This window comes from Hypanus sabinus, unplaced genomic scaffold, assembly GCF_030144855.1.
Source record: "Hypanus sabinus isolate sHypSab1 unplaced genomic scaffold, sHypSab1.hap1 scaffold_663, whole genome shotgun sequence".
Taxonomy (NCBI): Eukaryota; Metazoa; Chordata; class Chondrichthyes; order Myliobatiformes; family Dasyatidae; genus Hypanus; species Hypanus sabinus.
In genome coordinates, this window is record NW_026781517.1 from 29,907 (window position 1) to 52,561 (window position 22,655).

Here is a 22,655-nt window from a genome sequence, read left to right on the forward strand (position 1 = left end):
ACTTCAGGTAAATGAAACGTGCAGGATAGCCTGGTCTATCCTGCATGAGTCTTCACACAAAACAATGCGTTTTGAACAAGTCCGATGCCCACGGCTCAAAGGCAATGGTGATGTCCATTAAATTTGGATTTGACTCTGCTGAGCTTTGTGTGTCACTTCAGTTCTATTCATTCATATCGAAATCATCTCTGCAAAATTCTAATTCTGGTTTGTGTTTTTTCTCAACACAATGGAAGGTGATCCGGACTTGGTCCAGTGAGGGCAAAGATATTACTTTTTAGACAAATGGACATTTGAATCTCCGGCGCTGTGTCAGGCCGTTTAGGTGACTTTGATAATAATTCCGTTCACCGGAAGGGACAGTGGAAGTTCAGAGTTTAAAACGCCCACAGCCCTTGTCAGCCCCACAACCCTTCTGACAAATGTCCATAGACACGACGAGGTGGGGGATACATTGCTTCAGGGCACATGTGGAAGCGGGAAGTTACAGCTGTTAGATCTGGATGAAAATCACAAAGTGCAGTGGTGTTACAGCCACCGGTCCTCACTGATAGAGACTAAATCTAGAATATTAGAACTGAAAACGCGTCTTACCATAAAACGTTGTAAACTGGAGTGTCCCTATAATTGCACACGTGGTCAGAGACTTGACAGTATAGTGTGGGCCCACATGACATTTAGCCCGAACCCTGATTACATGAGTTATTGCATCTACACTCCGAGTCCCTGCAGAGAGGTGTTGGGTATTTTGTTTGGAAAGTTTTCCTGAACTCTTTTCCACAAAACACACACATAGGGAAGTTGTACAAAGCGATACGCTTATGACTGGCGTGCATTGTATCTAGGTTGGAATAGGAGACGGGTTTTGGGATATGAGGTAACTGTGCAATTCATAGTTTCGGAAGACGTGGATAATCTGACACAGTGTCCCGACTCTCCTCTTTCCCGCGCGTGGCTTCCAGACGGATGCATTCTCCGGTGTGTCGGAGCGCTTTCTCTGGTGGTGGGCTGTTCTTCCTCTGCAGCTGAGGAACTCTGTTGTATCTCCTGTGTGATTTGTTGCAACCCCTTTTGTCCGTTTCTTTTAGACGGACCGGATCGTCCATCCGTCATCACTCAACCGGACTCGTCTTTTCACATTGCCGGAGGCTCCCTAAGGTTAACATGTTTCTCACAGTCCCACCCAGATGCTCAATTGAATTGGCAACTGAACGGTGCCCACCTACACAGTGGGCAGGAGGTCGTCCTCGACAGCATCTCTGTGAACAACGCGGGAACGTATACTTGTGAGGCCTATAACATGGTTACAAAAAGGAATAATGCCTCAACTACGCAAATCAATGTGTTCGGTAGGTAATCCGTACCTCCCTTTGTTGAAGTCGTATATTTAACTGTGCTGGTGCGGCCAGGCCCGTGCAATTCAACTGAATGTCTGAACCCGTTTAGAAAGTATTCTAATAAGGGCTGCTCGCCATCCAGACAACATCCTTGTAAATCTCCTCTGCACCCTTTCTGTGCCTGCCACATCATTCGTCTAGTGAGACGACCAGAACCGAGCATAGCACACCAAGTGGGGTCTGATCAGGGTCCTATATATCTGCAACATTACCTCGGCTCCTGAATTCAAATCTACGATTGATGAAGGCCAATACACACTATGCCTTCTCAACCACAGAGTGAACCTGCGCAGCTGCTTTGAGCTCCTATGGACTGGGACCCCAAGATCCCCATGGTCCTCCACACTGCCAAGAGTCTTACCATTAATACTATATTCTGCCATTATACTTGACCTACCAAAATGGACGACTTCGCACTTATCTCGGTTGAACTCCATCTGCCACTTCTCAGCCCTGTATTGCATCCTATCAATGCCCCGCTCTAACCACTGACCGGCCTCCACACTAACCATTGTGTCATCGGCAAACTTACTAACCTATTCCTCTACTTCTCCATCCAGCTCATTTGTAAATATCACCCCCCAATAGCCTTTGCCTACCTTCCTGCCAGGATTTAACTGCAACCCGTCCTGTTTGTACAGTGGACAGCTGCCCCAGAAGAGTTCCCAATGATCTAGAAGCCTGAATCCTTGCCCCCGTCTCCAAGGGGACATTGCTTTGTGGATCCAGAACTGTCTTGCCCACTGAAGGCAAAGAGTGGTTGTAGACGGGTCATATTCTGCATGGAGGTCGGTGACAAGTGGAGTGCCTCAGGGATCTGTTCTGGGACCCTTACTCTTAGTGAGATTTTATAAATGATCTGGATGAGTAAGTGGAGGGATGGGTTGGTAAGTTTTCTGACGACAGAATGGTTGAATGTTTTCCGGATACTGTGGAGCACAGTCAGAGGTTACAGCGGAACATTGACAGGATGCAAAACTGTACTGAGCAGTGACAGATGGAGATCAACACAGATAAGTGTCAGGTGGTTCATTTCGTTAGGTCAAATGTCAAGGCAGAATATAGCATCAATGGTAAGACTCTGAACGATCTTGGGCTCGAGTATATTACTGTAACACACACAAAGCTGCTGCACAGGTTGCCTCTGTGGTTAGGACACCTTAAGGATTGAGTTTAAAACCCGAGAGGTAATGTTGTAGCCATATAGGAACTCGGACAGACCCCACTTGTAGTACTGTGCTCAATACCGGTCGGCTCACTGAAGGAAGTATGTATAAACCACAGGCACGGTGCAGAGGAGGTTTACTAGGATGTTGCCTGGATTGGGGAGCATGCCTTATGAGAATGGGTAGAGTGAACTCGGCCTTTTCCCTTCGGAGTGACGGGGGATGACGGGTGACCTGATAGAGTTGTACAAGATGATGAGAGGCATTGATCGTGTGTATAGTCAGAGGATTTTTCCCGGGGCTGAAATGTATAGCACGAAATGACACAGTTTTAAGGTGCTTGGAAGTAGGTACAGAGGGGATGTCAGGGGTATGTTTCTTTACCCTGAGAGTGGTGAGTGCGTGGAATGAGCTGCCGGCGCCGATGGTCGGCGCCGATAGGATACGGCTTTTAAGAGACTCCTGGACATGTACATGGAGCTTAGTAAAATAGAGGGCTATGGGTAACCCGAGGTAATTTCTGAGTTCAGGCCATGTTCGGCACAGCACTGTTGACAGAAGTGTTTGTATCGTGCTGCAGGTTTTCTATGTTTCTGTGTTTCTATCTGGTAATGTCGAGTCCGGTGCTGATTACGGAATTCAGATCCGTGTTCTTATCCATTATTTGGTTTGCAATTCATGCTTTTAAGGTGTTCCGCAGTTTGCATTTTTTTCGGCTGTGTGAGATTACAATTTTCATTGGCTCCATTACATGGACACTGACACTGAACTTTGCATCATTTCAGTAACGACAGCTTATCTGGATGATCTTACAAACGGTTGTCAGCAATTCTCCTCTGTGCTTACCAGTGATTTCCCATCACCTTTCTCATTGCCAGGTGACCCTTGCCTGAAGGGAATTAATTCCTAATTCCTTCTTCACCAGCTCCGTTTATTTGTCAATTGTCCCGGTTTTATTTATTTATTTTTTTTTGAAATGTGAGCTTTTGAAGCACCTTTGCCTCATATATTAAAACAGCAAGGAACCAATGCCTTCAGTCCAGCTCGTGTCCAGGTCGTCCACTGAAACTCCCTGCTGGTCTCAGCTGCTCCTTTCTGCCAATAACACCCCAAACTACTCAGTCCTGTTGTTTATCCATGTCTGTCCTAAATGTAGCAACTGTGTCCTCCTCCACCACTCCCTCAGCCAGCTCATTACAGGTATTTATCAGTTTTAAATCTCTCCCTCTTAACATTTGTGGCTTCCCCCTAAATCTGGATGCAGTTTTTTTAAGTGAAAACCTGTTAAAGGCCTTACTGAGTACCCTTTAGACAAACCCCACTGTCCCACCAACATCTCTCCCCCGTTGCCCACTGGAAAGAACAATCCAAAGGATTTATCAGATATTGAAACATTGAAACATTGAAAACCTACGGCACAATAAAGGCCATTCGGCCCACAAAGCAGCGCCGAAGTTGAACACCACACACCTATCTGGGTTGAACTCCATCTGCCACATCTCAGCCCAGTATTGCATCCTATCAATGTCCTGCTGTAAATTTTGACAGTCTTCCATACTAACCACAACATCCCAATATTTCTGTCATCATCATATTTACGAGCCCAACCATCCAATTCCTCATTCAGTTCATTTATAAAAATCGCAAAGAGTAGGGGTCCGAGAACAGATCCCTAGGGCACGCCACTGGTCACCGGCCTCCATGCAGAATATGACCCACCTACCAATACTTTTTGCCTTCTGTGGACAGCCAGTTCTGTATCCACAAAAGATATGTCACCTTGGATCCATGCCTTCTTACTTTCCCTATAAGTCTTACATGGGCTACCTTATCAAATACCCTGCTCAAAAATCCATACTTTCTACATATACTGCTCTACCTTCATCAATGTGTTTCGTCACATTCTCAAAAAATTCAATCAAGCTGATAAGACTCACTGGACTATAATTTCCTGGGCTATCCCTACTCCCTTTCTTGAATACGAGAGCAACATCCGCAACGCCCCAATACTCCGGAAACTCTCCCGTCCTCATTGATGACGCAAACATCACCGCTAGAGGCTCAGCAATCTCCTCCCTCGCCTCCCACGGTTTCCTGGGATGCATCCCTTCCGGTCCAGGTGACCTATCCAAATTGATGATTTCTAAAATCTCCAGAACATCCTATTGCCTAATACCTATCGGCAAGTGGTTTTCAGTCCGTTGCAGGTCATCCCTACAATCGCCAAGATCCTTAACCGTAGAGAATACGGAAGCAAGGTTTTCATTAATTACCTCTTCCGGTCCCATAAAACCTTTTGTACTGCCTCACTTGATTGGGCCCATTCTCTCACGTCTTATCCTCTTGCTCTTCACGTACTTGTAGAATGCCTTGGGGTTTTCCTTAATCCTGTCTGGCAAGGCCTCCTCATGGCCCCTTCTGGAACTAATTTATTCTTAAGCTCCTTCCTGCTTATCTGACAGGTTTCTAGATCTCTATCATTACCCTTTTTTTTAACCTTTCGTAAGCTCTTTTTTTTCTTCTTCACTCGATTTACAACGGCCTTTGTACACCACGGTTCCTGTACCGTGTATGCTTGTACCTTCCACTAGTAGCGATGAATGGAACACAGTTAGCCAACCTCCAACCTTTGCAATTCTTCCCCGATGCCTATAACTGCTATCACGGAAACCTATGTCCGTCAGATTACATAACTTATAAATGTTTACTTATTATGGAATAGTAAATGTTTGATTTCATTTTCAGATTCGTAACGGAATTCATAAACCTGCAGATTCTATTCTTGTGTTGTGCGCTAACCAATCCCCTATGTTTTAACAGAACGTGTTTCCAATGTCACTGTTACATCTAACGCCACCAGACTGATTGAGTACAGCGACACCGTCAGACTAACCTGCTCCGCAAGAGGCACGAATGTCTCTTACCTGTGGCATGCGGAGAATCGCAAGATAATTCCTGGAGACAGGATTGTTCTGAATGAAGATCACAGCACACTCACTGTTTCTGGAGTGCTACGGACAGACGGAAGTTTCACCTGTAGAGCAAGCAACATGATTAACGAAATCACAAGCTCTCCGTTTTCTCTTCATGTCAGCTGTAAGTGTCCCGATTTTCCGGTAGTTACATATAATATCACAGTTCCTCCGAGATACGGGATTCCGGGAGTTTGTGAGTACATTAGTGATCGTTGCCTGAGGTATTAACCACTATCGACTAACACTGGGACAACTGAACAGTTAATTAGGAGACAGATCCAGGTCTATCTCGGACGCTGGGGAACTAACATTAAAATTTTAAATTTCAAATCCGAGTCACATTACGGCGGCGGTTAAACTACACTATGTCGGTTCAAATCTGTACTTCAGGTACTTCCCCTTTATCCTTAAACTGTGACCCCTCATTCTGGACCTCCCCAATATCGGAAACAATCTTCCTGCATCTCGCCTGTCCAATCTCTTTAGAATTTTATACGTTTCAATAAGATCCCCCCTCAATCTTCCAAATTCCAGAGAGTATAAGCCTAGTCGATCCAGTATTTCTTCATATGAAAGTCCTGCCATCCCAGGAATCAATCTGTTGAACCTTCTCTGTACTCCCTCTATGGCAAGAATGTCTTTCCTCAGATTACGGGACCAAAACTGCACACAATATTCTAGTTGTGGTCTCATCAAGGCCTTATACAACTGCAGTAGGACCTCCCTACTCCTGTACTCAAATCATTTTGCTATGAATGCCAACATACCATTTGCCTTTTTCACCGCCTGCTGTACCTGCATGCCCACCTTCAATGACTGGTGTACAATGACACCCAGGTCTCATTGCATCTCCCCTTTTCCTAATCGGCCACCATTCAGATAATAATCTGTTTTCCTGTCTTTGCCACTAAAGTGTATAACCTCACATTTATCCACATTAAATTGCATCTGCCATGAATTTTCCCACTCACCTATCCTATCCAAGTCACCCTGCATCCTCTTAGCTTCCTCCTCACAGCTAACACCGCTGCCCAGCTTCGTGTCATCTGCAAACTTGGAGATGCTGCATTTATTTCCCTCGTCTAAATCATTAATATATATTGTAAACAACTGGGGTCCCAGCACTGAGCCTTGCGGTGCCCACTAGTCACTGCCTGCAATTCTGATAAGGTCCCGTTTACTCCCACTCTTTGCTTCCTGTCTGCCAACCAATTTGCTATCCACATCAATACCATATCCCCAATACCGTGTGTTTTAAGTTTGCACACTAATCCCCTATGTGGGACCTTGTCAAATGCCTTTTGAAAATCTAAATATACCACATCCACTGGCTCTCCCCTATCCACTGTGCTAGCTACATCTTCAAAAAATTCTGTAAGATTCGTCAGACATAATTTTCCTTTCACAAATCCATGCTGACTTTGTCCCATGATTTCACCTCTGTTCAAATGTGCTGTTATCACATCTTTGATAAGCGACTCTAGCATTTTCCCCACCACCGATGTCAGACTAACCGGTCTATAATTCCCCGGTTTCTCTCTCCTTCCTTTTTTTAAAAAGTGGGGTTACATTAGACACTCTCCAATCCTCAGGAACTAATCGAGAATCTAAGGAGTTGTAGCGGTGTGCTACACGCAGCGCTAAAATTACGACACGGAGTCGGTAACTGCAGTCGAAGGAAAAAACTTTATTCGAAAACTTCAGCCTCACTTTTAAGCCTCCCTCAACCGGCCCCCCATGGCGCAGAGGCTCCAAAGCTCTGTGCTCACAAACCCCCGTAGGCTATCTAATTGTGAGTCGGTTCGGATGCGCCAGGAAATGGGTCGCCACATAACCCCCCCCCCCAGAACCGGCGATACACCCCCCAATGTCCACAGTCTGGGCCAGAACCTGCTTGGGAGGTCGGCCTCTGAGCCGAGGCGCCAGAAACTCGGCCGGTTGCGCCAGGTCCACATGGGCCGGTTTGAGGCGGTCCACCGTGAAAACCTCCTCTTTCCCCCCAACGTCCAGCACGAACGTGGACCCGTTGTTCCGGAGCACCATAAACGGCCCCTCGTATGGCCGCTGCAGCGGCGGCCGATGCCCGCCCCTGCGTACAAACACAAACTTACAGTTCTGTAGGTCTTTGGGTACGCAGGTCGGGTGCCGCCCGTGCTGTGAAGTGGGCATGGGGGCCAGGTTACCGAGCTTCTCGCGTAATTTTAGCGCCGCGTGTAGCACACCGCTACAATAGGTGCGCTACAATTACGACACGGAGTCGGTAACTGCAGTCGAAGGAAAAAACTTTATTCGAAAACTTCAGCCTCACTTTTAAGCCTCCCTCAACCGGCCCCCCATGGCGCAGAGGCTCCAAAGTTCTGTGCTCGCAAACCCCCGTAGGCTATCTAATTGTGAGTCGGTTCGGATGCGCCAGGAAATGGGTCGCCACAGAGTTTTGAAAAATTATCACTAATGCATCCACTATTTCTTGGGCTAATTCCTTTAGCACTCTGGGATGCAGACCATCTGGTCCTGGGGATGTATCTGCCTTTAATCCCTTCAATTTACCTAACACCACTTCCCTTCTAACATGTATTTCCCTCAGTTCCTCCATCTCACTAGATAGTCTTGGTCCCTTACTATATCCCTTACTTGGCCCCTCACCCTTGGTCCCTTACTATTTCCGGAAGATTATTTACGTCCTCCTTAGTGAAGACAGAACCAAAGTAGTTATTCAATTGGTCTGCCACGTTTTTGTTCCCTGTCATCAATTCACCTGTTTCTGACTGGAAAGGACCTACATTTGTCCGGAACAATCTTTTTTTTTTTCTTTTCACATATCTATAAAAGCTTTTACAGTCAGTTTTTATGTTCCCTGCCAGCTTGCTCTCATAATCTTTTTTCCCTTTCCTAATTAAGCCCTTTGTCCTCCTCTGCTGGTCTCTGAATTTCTCCCATTTCTCAGTTGTGCCACTTTTTTTTTGCTAATTTATATGTTTCTTCTTTGGACTTGATACTATCCCTAATTTCCCTTGTCAGCCACGGGTGCACTGCCTTCCCTGGTTTATTCTTTTGCCAAACTGGGATGTGCAATAGTTCTATTCATTCATATTGAAATTATCTCTTTAAAATTCTAATTCTAGTTTCTGTTTTTTTTTCACAACACCACGGAAGCTGATCCGAACTTGGTACAGTGAGTGCAAAGTTATTACTTTTCAATTAAATGCACCATTGAATCTCCGGCGCAGTGTAAGGCTGTTTAGGAAGTTTGGTAATAATTCCGTTCACCGAAAGGGACAGGGAAAGTTCAGAGTGTAAAACGCTCACAGTCCATATCAGCCCCACAACCCTTCTGGCAAATGTCCATCGCTACGACGAGGTGGGGATCCATTGCTTCAGTGCACATGTGGAAGCGGGAAGTTACAGCTGTTAGATCTGGATGAAAATCACAATGGGCAGTGGTGTTACAGCCACCGGTCCTCACTGATAGAGACTAAACCTAGAATATTGGAACTAAAAACGCGTCCTACGATAACACGCTGTAAACTGGAGTGTCCCGATAATTGCACACGTGGTCAGTGACTTGACTGCATAGTGTGTGCCTACATGACATTCGGCCCGATCACTGATTACATGAGTTATTGCATTTACACACTGCAAGTTGCCTTACCTATCCCCGCAGAGCAACGCTTTGAATTTTGTCTGGAACGTTTTTCTGAACTCCCTTCCACAAAACACACACCTGGGGAAGTTTTACGAAACGATACGCTTATGACTGGCGTGCATTGTATCCAGCTTGGAGGAGGAGACGGGTTTTGGGATATGAGGTAACTGTGCAGTTCATAGTTTCGGAAGACGTGGATAATCTGACACTGTGTCCCGACTCTCCTCTTTCCCGCGCGTGGCTTCCAGACGGATGCATTCTCCGGTGTGTGGGAGCGCTTTCTCTGGTGGTGGGCTGTTCTTCCTGTTCCGCTGAGGAATGCTGTTATATCTCCTGTGTGATTTGTTGCAACCCCTTTTGTCCGTTTCTTTTAGACGGACCGGATCGTCCATCCGTCATCACTCAACCGCACGCATCTTTTTACATTGCTGGAAGCACGATCAGGTTAACATGTTCCACGGAGTCCCGCCCAGATGCTGAATTGAATTGGGAACAGAATGGTGCCCGCCTACAAAGTGGGCATGAGGTCGTCCTCGACAGCGTTTCTGTGGCCCACACGGGAAAGTATACTTGTGAGGCCTATAACACGATTACAAAAAGGAATAATGCCTCAACCACGGAAATCATTGTGTTCGGTAGGTAGTCCGTACCTCCCTTTGTTGAGGTCCTATAATTAATGGTGTTGGTGCAGACGGGCCCGTGTAATCCAACTAAATGCCTGAGCAAATTCTAACGATATCAATCCACAACGTTGCATATTGATGAATAAGAGTATTGATGAAGATGAAAATTGGAATTGTTCTGACTTGCTGATTAAATTGCAAATTTTTACTTGCTGCAGTTAAGACCAGAAGGGCTTAATCATTGGAAGGAGATTTAGACCATTTGGCCAATGGAGTCCGCTCCGCCATTTCATCATGGCTGATCCAATATTCCTCGCAGTCCCGATCACAGCCGTTTCCGCATATTCCTCATGCCCTGACCAATTGTGAATCTGTCATCCTCGGCTGTAAACTTACATAACGATACTCCCTCTACAGCTGCCTGTGGAACATAATTCTCAGATTCATCATGTTCTGAAGAAAGAGATTCATTTTCGCCTTGGTTTCTGAAAGGATACCACTCTATGCACAGGTTGTGTCTTCTGGGATTAGACTCTCCCGCCATGAGAATCATCTTTCCCACATCCACTCCAACAAGACCTTTCACAATTCGATAGGTTTCCATGAGGTCTCCCCACATTCTTCTGAACCCCAGTGGGTAAAGGCCCGGACCCATCAAACCCTCTTCTCCAGTAAAGCCGTTCAAACTTGGGATCATTTTGGCGAACTTCCTTGGAAACCGCTTCAGTTTAATCACATTCTCTCTCAACGACAAGGGTCCCAAAATGCATCACAATACTCCAAGTGAGGCCTCACCGGTGCTTCATCAAGTTTCAGCACTACATCCCTCCTTTTATATTCTAGTCCCCTTGTAATGAATGCTGACATCGCATGACCCCTGATACCTGAAACATCCGACATTTCACAGTGTGTTCCACGGTGAGGGTTGATGCAGTTTGTCCACCAGTTCCTTGTTCCCCGTACTACCTCTCCACTATCGTTTCTGTACGGCCCGATATCCACTCTTGCTTCTCGTTTCACACTTGTTGTAGGTTAAGACTCTGTGCCGATCTTCATTAATATTAGTGGCTGGAGTGCTTTCTCATTCATCTTTACCTTCTAAATGACCTTTTAGTTGCCAATTGTTTTTTTATACAACTTCCCAATCATCTGACTTCCCATTAATGATTGTTCCATCATATACCCTCCTTTTGACCTTCATGTTGGCTTTGACTTCTCTTCTCCGCCACGGTTATGTCATCTTTCCTTTAGAATATTCCTTCCTCCTCTGCCGTCATCCCCGCCAGTGTTATTTCTCAAGTAAATCTGGCCAACCCCTCTCTAGTGTTTCTCTAACTCCTTTTAACCAACTGTAACACTGGTTCATCTGACTCTTCAGGTTCGCCTTCTCACATTTCAGGATGAAGTCGATCATATGATGATCACTTACACCAACATTCTATTTTCCATAAGCTCTCTGATCAATTTCGGCTCATTGCACATCAGCCAATCCGGAGGAGCCGACGTCATGCCGAAATCTGGCTGCGCCAGATCTCCACGGATCCTTCTGTCAATCTGGCTCCCTTCCAATTGCAACTCCACTTAGTTGCCTATCGTGCAGCGACAAGAAGCCTTCCCACAGGAATGTTTACCCCTCCCCAGTTCAGGAGCCAACCGCCCCTTCTCTAGAGGTCGCAACTTCCCTGGAGGAACCCATGATCATTATTCCTACGCCATCCCTCCTCCGCCAACTCCTCAGCCAGATATTAAATACGAAGTCACTCTACTTTTGGCTTCAACAGCAGGGGGCACGGGTAGTTTATTTTCACATGCTCCACGGGACAATTAAACTGTAGCCAAGTGCAATTCTGTTTTAGTCTGCTTTGCTGGAGAATGTATGTTCTTACTGCAGGAATATCCATGTATTGAGGAACATCTGAAATGGGAATAGGTTGCTCACCGTCCCCTTGGGTAACAGCAGTAAAACTTTAAACTCAGTGCCGGCGTTTAGTTCAAGCTGGATACTGACTTGATATCGAAACACATAGGGATAAGAACTGGGAATGCCGACGATATTGAGCTGGCAGCATCCAAATATTATTCTCGTGTTGTAGATAAAACCCCGTGTAAATCTATGTACATTTCAATTGTATTTACAGAGACAGTGACTGGGGTTACTGTCGTGGCCAGTGATCCCAACCCCCTTGAAGACCCCGATACCATCACACTCAGCTGTCCCGCGTCGGGCACTGTTCAGACACGGACATGGTTCAAGGATAACCAACCCATCCAGGAAAACGGCAGAATATTTACATCCCCCGACAAGGCGAAACTGACTATAATCAGAGCTAACAGAAACGACGCAGGGACGTACAAGTGCATCGCCAGCAATTCATTCAGCAGTGGCGCTGGAGTGACCAACGTGCAAGTTTACTGTGAGTAAACAGTTAGTCAACCGCGTTCATTTGTATCAGATATTACACTAAACAACATTTGCTCTCATCTTTTCAATGAAGACAGAAGGTCATAATATCCCGTATCCATCAGGATTTTTCTCTAATCAGCACTTTTCTTCATTTTATAAATGGATCAGAGAAGTTCAGAATTGAACCGGAGCGTCCAGTTGTGTCCAATATAGTGTCAAACTTGACATTAACTTGCTTTGCTCTGTCAGTCCCCTGTGGTATATATTCATGGTACAAGGGGGACAATCTCCGGCAGACAGGGCAGGAACTCACCCTTGTGTCAGTGACAATGGGAACAATCTCCGGCAGACAGGGCAGGAACTCACCCTTGCGTCAGTGACAATGGGAACAATCTCCTGCAGACAGGGCAGGAACTCACCCTTATGTCAGTGACAATGGGAACAATCTCCTGCAGACAGGGCAAGAACTCACCCTTGTGTCAGTGACAATGGGAACAATCTCCTGCAGACAGGGCAGGAACTCACCCTTGTGTCAGTGACAATGGGAACAATCTCATGCAGACAGGGCAGGAACTCACCCTTGTATCAGTGACAATGGGAACAATCTCCTGCAGACAGGGCAGGAACTCACCCTTGTGTCAGTGACAATGGGAACAATCTCCTGCAGACAGGGCAGGAACTCACCCTTGAAATCAGTGACAATGGGAACAATCTCCTGCAGACAGGGCAGGAACTCACCCTTGTCTCAGTGACAATGGGAACAATCTCCTGCAGACAGGGCAGGAACTCACCCTTGTATCAGTGACAATGGGAACAATCTCCTGCAGACAGGGCAGGAACTCACCCTTGTGTCAGTGACAATGGGAACAATCTCCTGCAGACAGGGCAGGAACTCACCCTTGTATCAGTGACAATGGGAACAATCTCCTGCAGACAGGGCAGGAACTCACCCTTGTGTCAGTGACAATGGGAACAATCTCCTGCAGACAGGGCAGGAACTCACCATTGTATCAGTGACAATGGGAACAATCTCCTGCAGACAGGGCAGGAACTCACCCTTGTGTCAGTGACAATGGGAACAATCTCCTGCAGACAGGGCAGGATCTCACCCTTGTGTCAGTGATAATGGGAACAATCTCCTGCAGACAGGGCAGGAACTCACCCTTGAGTCGGTGAGCTCGGTTGACGTTGGGAGTTATACATGTCGGATTAATAACGGCGTAACCAACAGGACCAGTTATCTTACAAGGTGTAGTTAGCGCACACGGTGAGTGAATGTGTCTCTCATTCGTTCATGTAAACCCGATGATCAAAGATTCAAACCGTTTCCTTCTTACGCTTTCCTCACGCCCTACCTTCAATCCTCCTTCTAAGTGGCCTACCAGAATAAAAGAGTAATTGATTTAAATTGATTCAATATCGAGACCAGCGACCAGAAGTTTCCAGAGCGTGGATCAATTATCATTTCTTAAATAAAGATGAGTTTTCGCCATGTAAAATATATGCTTGTTTTCTGTGTCATCACCAAAAACAGATGAAAATTGTACCTTCCGGGCTGGCGCGATCGTGGGCATTGTACTCGGTTTACTTATCATGGGCCTGGTGGGAGGATTCAGTGGATGGCTGTTCGCAAGAAAAGCTGGCGGGTAATTGCATTTCTCTACGAATTTCCTTCCTACCTTTAATAATTGAATGTGAATTTCGGCAGAATCGACTTTAGCTGGGATCAGGGCCCGTCTGCGGACAGAATCAGCATTCCGCCTTCACGGCGAAGTTGTCTGTCCGAAATTTGTCTGAAAGAGGTTTGCGTTCAGCAATATGTGTGTGAACAGCCTTATCTGTCAAAAAGGCCAAAGCAGTTTTGTCTACTTAACCCATCTGTCGATGCTATCGAGCTCGCCTGGTACAGGGCATCCGGTAAACAAAACGTTATTAAGGGATATCTGGAGAGAATCGAATGGAATTATAGAGGCCATTCTCATTCGGTGCATCAGCGCAGGAAATTAAGTTTCAGACGAATTATTTTCTTGTCTTTGTTTCAGTTTATTCAGCAACATATATCCACCGAAATCTAAAAATGGCACGGGCAGAAATTCCGGATGGAAAAGTGAGTGAACACCGTTTCAACTGTCCTAATACTGAGTCCAGGGGAATCTCAGCATTTGATTTTAATCTGGGAGCTCCTAGTCCACTGAAGCTGGAGCTGGTCATCCGAGCGAATGGTCACGGATGATGCGACTTTTACCGTTGGGTTTTCCAGTTATTTTAGCTGAAAGCTTCTGCTGAAGATTACAATATCAGCGAAGTAATGGGATGGTAGTTCATGCAACTTAATTTCTCTCCATATTGATCAATATCGGCCCTCAATTCCTGGTTCCGGCGATTGGTGGGTAGGGAGCTCATGCTCTCAATGGCTTTTTCTATTGGGCCGGTTTGACGTCTGCTGTGTTCAACAAAGCACCCTGACGCGCTGCACCCTTGTGCCATATCTGTTTTGTTTCCTCAGGCACCTTCGATACAAAGACCGTAAACTCATCAGAATATTATGAAAATGTCCAAATGGATGAACAGGTTGGATGTTTGCATTATGTCCGTGATCTCACTCATTTCTTTGCAAAGAGGGAAAAACGAACATAAGTAATGTGATGGGTAGCGTCCATCGGGCCCTTCGGGCACAGATGGGGCATTTAACAAGATCCTGGATGATCGATCCCGGATCTTATTTTCCGTTAATGGAGAAACAACACATTATATTCCGCAAAGTAGACCCAAACCTGATGGCATGAACATCGACCTTTTCCCACCAGTATTTCTGTTCACTTCTCTCTTCTTCTATTTTCCACTCCGGCCTCTTACATCTTCTCCTCACCTGCCCATCAACTCCCTCCAGTGACCATCCCTCTTCCCCTTCCCCTATGGCACACTCGCCTCTGCAACCGGTTCTGTGTGGTTAAGAATGCGTATGGTGTATTGACCTTCATCAACCGTGGGATTGAATTCAGGAGCCGAGAGGTAATGTTGCAGCTGCATAGGACCCTGGTCACACCCCACCTGGAGTACTGTGCTCAGTTCTGTTCGCATCACTATAGAAAGGATGTGGAAGCCATAGAAAGGGTGCAGGGGAGATTTGCAAGGATGTTGCCTGGATTGGGGAGCATGCCTTATGAGAATAGTTCGAGTGAACTCGGCCATTTCTCCTTGGAGCGGAGGAAGATGAGACGTGACCTGATAGAGGCGTACAAGATGATGAGAGGCATTAATCGTGTGGATAGTCAGAGACTTTTTTCCCAGGGCTGAAATGCTTGCTACAAGAGGACACAGGTTTAAGGTGCTGGGGAGTAGGTACAGAGGAGATGTCAGGGGTAAGTTTTTTTACTCAAAGAGTGGTGAGTGCGTGGAATGGGCTACCGGCAATGGAGGGGAGGCCGTATAAAATAGGGTCTTTTAAGAGGCTTTTGGATAGGTACATGGAGCTGAGTAAAATAGAGGGATTAAGTTAAGCCTAGTAATTTCTAAGGTAGGGTTGTGTACAGCACAACTTTGTGGGAGGAAGGGCCTGTATTGTGTTGTTGGTTTTCTATGTTTCTACATTTTACTTTTCTTCATCCTTTCCCCCTTTCCCACTCATCAGGCCTCACCTCCCAGCCAGTGCTCATTCCCCTGGCCACCATTCTGTCCAGGCGTCTTCCTGCCTTCTTTCCAGCCCAGTAGAGGGTCTCTACACAAAACGTGGACGGCTTAATGAATTCCATTAATGTTGCCCGACACTCTGAGCCCTTCGGCATTTTGTGTGTGAGATTCCAGCACCTGCAGAATTTCCTCAGAATTCCCCAGAATCCCTAACTCCTGAATGATGCAAAATCACATCTTACCCTTGCTGTAATACATTTCATGAAAGAGTCTTTTAAAATGTCCGATCAATGTGAGTAACTCCACACACACTGAATCGGAAACACGCGGTGCAGCGAATGGTAAACGAGGCAATATTATCCCAAATACAAACTAATGTGATACATTGATACTCCCGGTGTTTATCGGCGGAGAGTCAGAATACAATTGCTGTGAACTTGTTTAAACGTCTCAAAAATAACACGTAATCTTCTCTTTCAAGGGTGCAAGGAACAATGCGCAGGATGGAGACTCCACTTACACGGTAAGGGAAACATTAGCGTCAATCACTTTTGGAAGCAATTGTTTCCGCTTCAGAACCTGAAGTGAGACTCTGGACAGCGAGAATGTCGAAGTTTCAGTAACGGGTGGAGGCAGAAATGGCGGAGGAACTCATTAAGTATCACGTGTTCGCCTTCACTGTTGAAGACACCATCAGTATGACAGTGTCAGGACACGGAAGTGGTTGCAGCCACTATAATAAGCAGAAGATGCCAGACAATCTGGAAGGTGGATAAATAACCTGGGGTGAATGGATGAGATTGACTGCACGCCAGGCGTCTGAAATAGGCCGGTGAAGTGGTCGTAAAGGAATTAGTACTCATACCATCATGGAATTGTTTTGGAGGATTGGAAATTTGCAAACATTACTTTGCTCTTCTTGAAGAAAGGGAAGTAAACGACAGGAGCTGATACGCCTGTTAGCTTGAGGCCTCTGTCTACTTCTGTTTTGAAGAAGGAAAGGGTGAGCTCATTGAAAGATGAATAATTGGAAGACCTATACTGTCTGGCGTGGAGCGATCCTCTCAACGTGAAGGACGGGGTGCTGGTCTGGGACCAGAGGGCGGCGCTGCGGTATGCATGGTACGGAATGGATGATGTGAGTACTAATTCCTCTACGATGGAATGCAGAGAACCCCTCAGAAGAGAGCGATGAGGAGGAATATCTTTAGCCGAAGTGTGGTGTATCTCTGTAATATGTTTGTCCCTTATGGCTCTGGGGACAAAGGCCCCGGGTTACGCGAAACAACGTTGATTGTTTCAAGTATTGCAGAGTGAAAGCAGATGATTAGGGTTGGGAGGGAAAATTCATCCGTCATTATAGAATGGTGGAGGAGGCCAATGTACTGTAGGGCCTAATTCTGCTCTTGTGTTTTATGCTCTTGTGAACTTATAGTGCTTTCTGCGATATTTAATAATCATAACTGTGTCTCTGATCCTCTCTTCATCATGGCCCGACTGTTCCGTGTTTCTCTCAGACACGAATTGTTAAGAATGCGTTGGTCCTTTTCAATGTTCTTCTAATTCTTCTCTGACACATAAATGCTTTTGGTAATAATTTTTACTAATCCTGCTGATTTCCTCGCATTAACAGGGTCTTATCCTGGAGTATCGATCTGTTTACGGTGATCTGAACAGGTATGTGAACCAAATCTGGGGCTGCCGACACGCAATTTCACTTGTAAAGGAAAGCTATTCACTAATTTCAAGCCAATGGGCCGTGCAGGGTCCTGGTTGTGCACATCTCATAGTCACACTGAGATTGGAAGTTTAGAGACAAGTAACAGAGCAAGACTGGAGTCAGGCGGCGTCGCACAGCGATATATTGATATTGAAAGGAACACTTTTCCTGGGTCTCTTGCGATATAAAAAAATATTAATTGCGGTTGCATTGTCACAATGTCAGACACAGATTCTGAAATCATCACCCGTATTTACCCTCACCAGCAGCCACACTTTCGGGTTGCTGACGTAGTCAACATAAATTGTGAATTGTTTCCGCAGCTGACGTCACTGTGAACGGAAGCCGATGATTGGATCGTGAATTGGCACAGAGAATGGACAACCATCCAGGATAAATCCACCGTTCAAAATGTTTTTTTTTTCTTTGTAATCGTTCTCCAGGTCTCTATTAAACCTCTTCCGCGTTTCCGAGCCTCACGACAAAGACATCACAGAAGATTCTGTCTCGTTTCCGTCGCAGCAGCTTAGTTCTCTCGCATCAACCCAGACTGGTGCTGTGGCGTGTCAGGGGATTTCCATAAAATGACCGCTGTTCGAATCCCTATCCCGGCCGTACTCTATTCTCAACACGTGGTCAGTTGTGTTTGAGCTGCAATGTCTAATCTATATAGCAAAATTACCCTACCGCATAGCCCTCTATGGTTCTGAGCTCAATGTGCCAATCTCAGAGTCTCTGGAAAGTCCCATTGTATCGGCCTTCGCTCGCCACGCACCCATCACTCTCTGTGTGAAAAACGTAACCCTGCCATCTCCTTGCACCTACTTCCGAGCACAATAAACCTGTGCCCATCGTGTTCGCCATTTCAGCCCTGGAGAAAAGCCTCTTGCTCTTGCACGATCAATGCCTCTGATTATCTTATACGCATCTATCAGGTCACCTCCCATCCTCCGTCGCTCCAAGGATGAAACGCAAATTCCGGCTGAACCTGTTCCCATAAGGTATGTTCCCCAATGCAGGCAACATCCTTGTAAATCTCTTCCGTTAATCGGGTTTGTCATCGGTCGCTGAAAGGGCCGAAGTGACGACTGCGCGCTTCATGGCTGAATAATAAATGCAATAAAATGGAAAACGGTTCTGAAACCCCGAGTTGACTCCTGATTACTGCGCGAATTGGCACAGTGAAAATTTGTCAATCCGGGACATTGATTCAGCCCCCTTTTCCAATGTTCCTATACGCCGAAATGCGACGTTGCTTCTTATTTGCAGAATGCTGATTGATCACGTAGTTTGATCACTTCATGTGGTTGTTTCATCGGTCTCCCTCGTGTCGATGTTTCACTGTAATCTCGTGAAATGATTTTTGTTGAACTTGTATCTCCGTCACAAAACAACAGACTGAAGGCCATATGTCAGTGATGATGGACTTGGCGCTGATTGTAAATTTGATCGAGGCCCAGTTGTTATCATTTAGATGGCTGAGTGAGGAGCAGAGAGGGTTAGAAGTACGGGGTAAGTTTCTCGGGCTCTGGGGGTAAGGGAGGTGGGCTGATTTTTCCAATATCATTGTGTGTTGATAGATTACACAGCGAGCTTATTCTCCCCTCTGAGACATAACTCACCCAGAAATGGTCACCAGGGAAACAATTTCCAGAGGAATATTTTCATCAAAGAGTGGTGCGGATTGTTTGTTCTTTTAAGGGATGGGTCTGGGTGTTGTTGGCAAGGCAGGAATTTATCACCTCTCCCTTAACAAACCCCTCACTGAGCGGTTTGGGTTTGAATTTCCCAAACATTCATTTCCGTAAGATGTAATTAATATAATGTACATATATATCATATATCCATATTTGCCACACCCAAACCAGATTCAAACTTACAATTTTTCCCGACAAGAAATGCGTCCGACAAGTGAAAATATGATCTACACATGTGCACGGCCATGTCTCCCAACGACATTGACTGTTTCATTGAGGGTACAGGCAGGTTTAGAGATGTAGAAGGCGATAGAGGCCTGGGAGTGTTACAGAGACAGTGAGGGGAGCAGCGGTTGATATGGATACAAAGAGAGAGTTTCTGTAGAGGCCAGAAGCCCATAGAGAAACGGGGAAGGGTGTAGTGCTTGAAGAGGGACAAAGAAACAGAAAAGGTCTGGGGACTGGCGGAGGCTCCAGATTACAGATGCGGGGCAGGAGCGGGGTGAAGAGTCCGGCAGCTGTGTAGTGGTGCAGGTGGTTTTGGGGGCAGGCTGTGGTTACAGAGAAAACAGATCGGTTTTGCTGCAGGAGCACTCATAGAGTCGGATGGGCGTGGGGGCAAGATATCTAAAGAGACAGGGAGGGTGTGCATAGAATGGTTCCGGTTTCAGAGAGGGAGTGGTGTAGAGGCTAGAATATCAGAGACAGGGAAATTGCCCTTCATTGTTTACTGTTTTCTCTTTTTAAAACATTCTGAAGTTGTTTTTATTTCCGTTAGCAGTCATGAATTATTAGGTCATTTATGTCCAATTATTGATGTTTCTCTCAGGGAGGGGGTATATAAACATGAAGGAAGTCGTTCAGTCCCACCCGGGACAGTGCCGCTCCTCCACCATCAGATATCTGAATGACCTCTGGACCCATGAATACTGCCGCAACTTTTCTTCTCGTTTTGATTTATTATTTATTTTATGCTTCTTATCCTAGTTCATAGACACAATCATGTCTTGCTCTGATCTCCGCTTGAAAACAGCAGATTGAATGACATATGACATGTAATGTACATCCATGTTTAATTTTTTTTACCACCCCCCCCACGTACAAAATGTCCTAAAAGGATGAGGGGTGAGGATGTGATGAGCAAACCAAGCTAACATGATCCAGAGTTGACCCCACCCCCATGAACAATGCTGCTAATGAGAGATGAGAGAGATATCTGCGCAGATAAGGGAGAGAGAAACATGATTTAATATTATGTATTTGCTGCAAGGACACTTTCTTTTCCTGCTTGTGAAATTCATGCAGAGACAGCAAGCAGGGACCGGGGCCTAATAGACGGTCGGAGCCCTGCAAGAGGAGATAAAAAGCAGGTCTGCGAAGACGTAGGCAGACACTCCAGGGAGGCACACCACGGGACACTAAAAGAGTGTTATGCACCAACGTGATGGTGGAGATTTGGAGGATCGATCAGAGTCTCACAGTGTGCGACCCGGCAGGGGCTTATTTGCGTGTCCACCCTTGCCTGGGTCTACCACTGAAGAAAGGTCGTGCCTGGTATGATCACAGTCGGTGACCGCAACATGAAGACAACGGAAAGATCCACGGCAACGGCATCACCTCTCCTCTCTCTCTCTCGCTCTCTCTCTCTCTCTCTCTCTCTCTCTCTCTCTCTCTTCTCTTTCTCTCTCTCTCTCTCTCTCTCTCTCTCTCTCTCTCTCTCTCTCTCTCTCTCTCTCTCTCTCTCTCACTCTCTCTCTCTCGCTCTCGCACTCGTTCTCTCTCAAACGTTACACCCGAAATAACTCGACCTAAACTGAACTGACTGATTACTGTGACTACACTACTGCATATATCATTGATAACCTGTTTCATATATTTGCACTTTTACAGTACTGTATTAGTTAGTTTACTAATAAACACTGTTAGTTGCAGTAATACCAGACACCAAAGTGTATTCCATTTCTGCTGGTTCGGTAACCCGGTCACGGCGTCAGTTGCAAATCGGGGGTTCGTCCGGGACAACATCATTTGAAGGACAATAGTAGTGTTTAATCCCCTTGTTCCACTTTTTTTTCCTTGCTGATCTTCGTCTTCAGCTCTAGATAATTAAATAAGGTGGAGCAGTGGTAGTTGGTAGTGGTGGGAGTGATGGTCCGGAGTTTTTACGAGAATACCCGTGGTAGGTTACCTGTGCTACATTATGTAGTCTGTGCACAAATCGGCCATTACGTGCCGGTTGTGGGGTAAAGGAACTTGCATGTTGATTTGCATTCGTTTGTTCTGTAGCAGGGTCTAACTCTACACAGTCAGATAATAATAGATAGGTCAGTGTGACGAACCATCCCGCTCTCTCTCTCAATCCAACTCTCTCCCCAGCCAACGTTATAGCAACAGCTGCGTCGACCTGAACTGAACTGAAGTCTTCACCATCGTAAGACTATCCATTTACCCCTAGACTTTGAAACCGCTTGATTTTTATTACTGTGTCTACACTTCTGTATATATCATTGCTAACCTGTTTCATATATTTGCACTTTTACAGTACTGTATTAGTTAGTTTGCTAATAAACACTGTTAGTTACAGTAATACCAGACTCTAAAGTGTATTCCATTTCTGCTGGTTCGGTTATCCGGTCACGGCGTAAGTTGCAAATCGGGGGTTCTTCCGGGACAAATTGAATTAAGGAAAAAAGTAGAGTTTAATCTCATGGCTCCACTTTTTTTCCTTGCTGATCTTCGTCTTCAGCTCTAGATCATCAGATAAGTTGGGGGTGTGGTAGTTGGTAGTGGTGGGAGTGATGGTCCGGAGTTTCTCGTAGAATACCCGTGGTAGGTTACCTGTGCTACATTATGTAGTCTGTGCACAAATCGGCCATTACGTGCCGGTTGTTGGTGAAAGGAACTTGCATGTTGCATTTGCGTTCGTTTGTTCTGTAGTAGGGTCTAACTCTACACAGTCAGATAATAATAGATAAGGCAGTGACGAGCCTTCCGCTCTCTCTCTCTCTCTCTCTCTCTCTCTCTCTCTCTCTCTCTCTCTCTCTCTCTCTCTCTCTCTCTCTCTCTCTCTCATTCCAACTCTCTCTCCAGACAACGTTACCGCTTGATTTTCATTACTGTGTCTACACTTCTGTAAATATCATTTCTAACCAGTTTCATATATTTGCACTTTTACAGCACTGTATTAATTAGTTTACTAATAAACACTGTTAGTTACAGTAATACTAGACTCCCAAAGTGTATTGCATTTCTGCTGGTTCGGTAACCCGTTCAAGGCGTACGTTACAAATCAGGGGCTCGTCCGGGGAAAAATAGAATTAAGGACAAAAGTCGTGTTTAATCTCCTTGTTCCACTTTTTTTTTCCTTGCTGACCTTCGTCTTCAGCTCTAGGTCATTAAA

At 45.8% G+C, this 22,655-nt stretch overlaps 1 protein-coding gene across 1 annotated transcript in view; it reads left to right on the top strand.

Moving 5' to 3' along the window:
• Positions 1-18,146, top strand: part of LOC132389810 (carcinoembryonic antigen-related cell adhesion molecule 5-like) — a 28,191-nt gene extending 10,045 nt beyond the window's left edge. The window contains exons 3-12 of the mRNA XM_059962361.1: positions 1,089-1,349; positions 5,384-5,659; positions 9,556-9,816; positions 11,943-12,218; positions 13,743-13,854; positions 14,251-14,315; positions 14,715-14,779; positions 16,320-16,361; positions 17,472-17,515; positions 18,002-18,146. Of these exons, the coding sequence (XP_059818344.1) occupies positions 1,089-1,349; positions 5,384-5,659; positions 9,556-9,816; positions 11,943-12,218; positions 13,743-13,854; positions 14,251-14,315; positions 14,715-14,779; positions 16,320-16,361; positions 17,472-17,515; positions 18,002-18,146 (1,547 nt within the window). The remainder of the gene's footprint in view (positions 1-1,088; positions 1,350-5,383; positions 5,660-9,555; positions 9,817-11,942; positions 12,219-13,742; positions 13,855-14,250; positions 14,316-14,714; positions 14,780-16,319; positions 16,362-17,471; positions 17,516-18,001) is intronic.
• Positions 18,147-22,655: the final 4,509 nt, after the last annotated feature.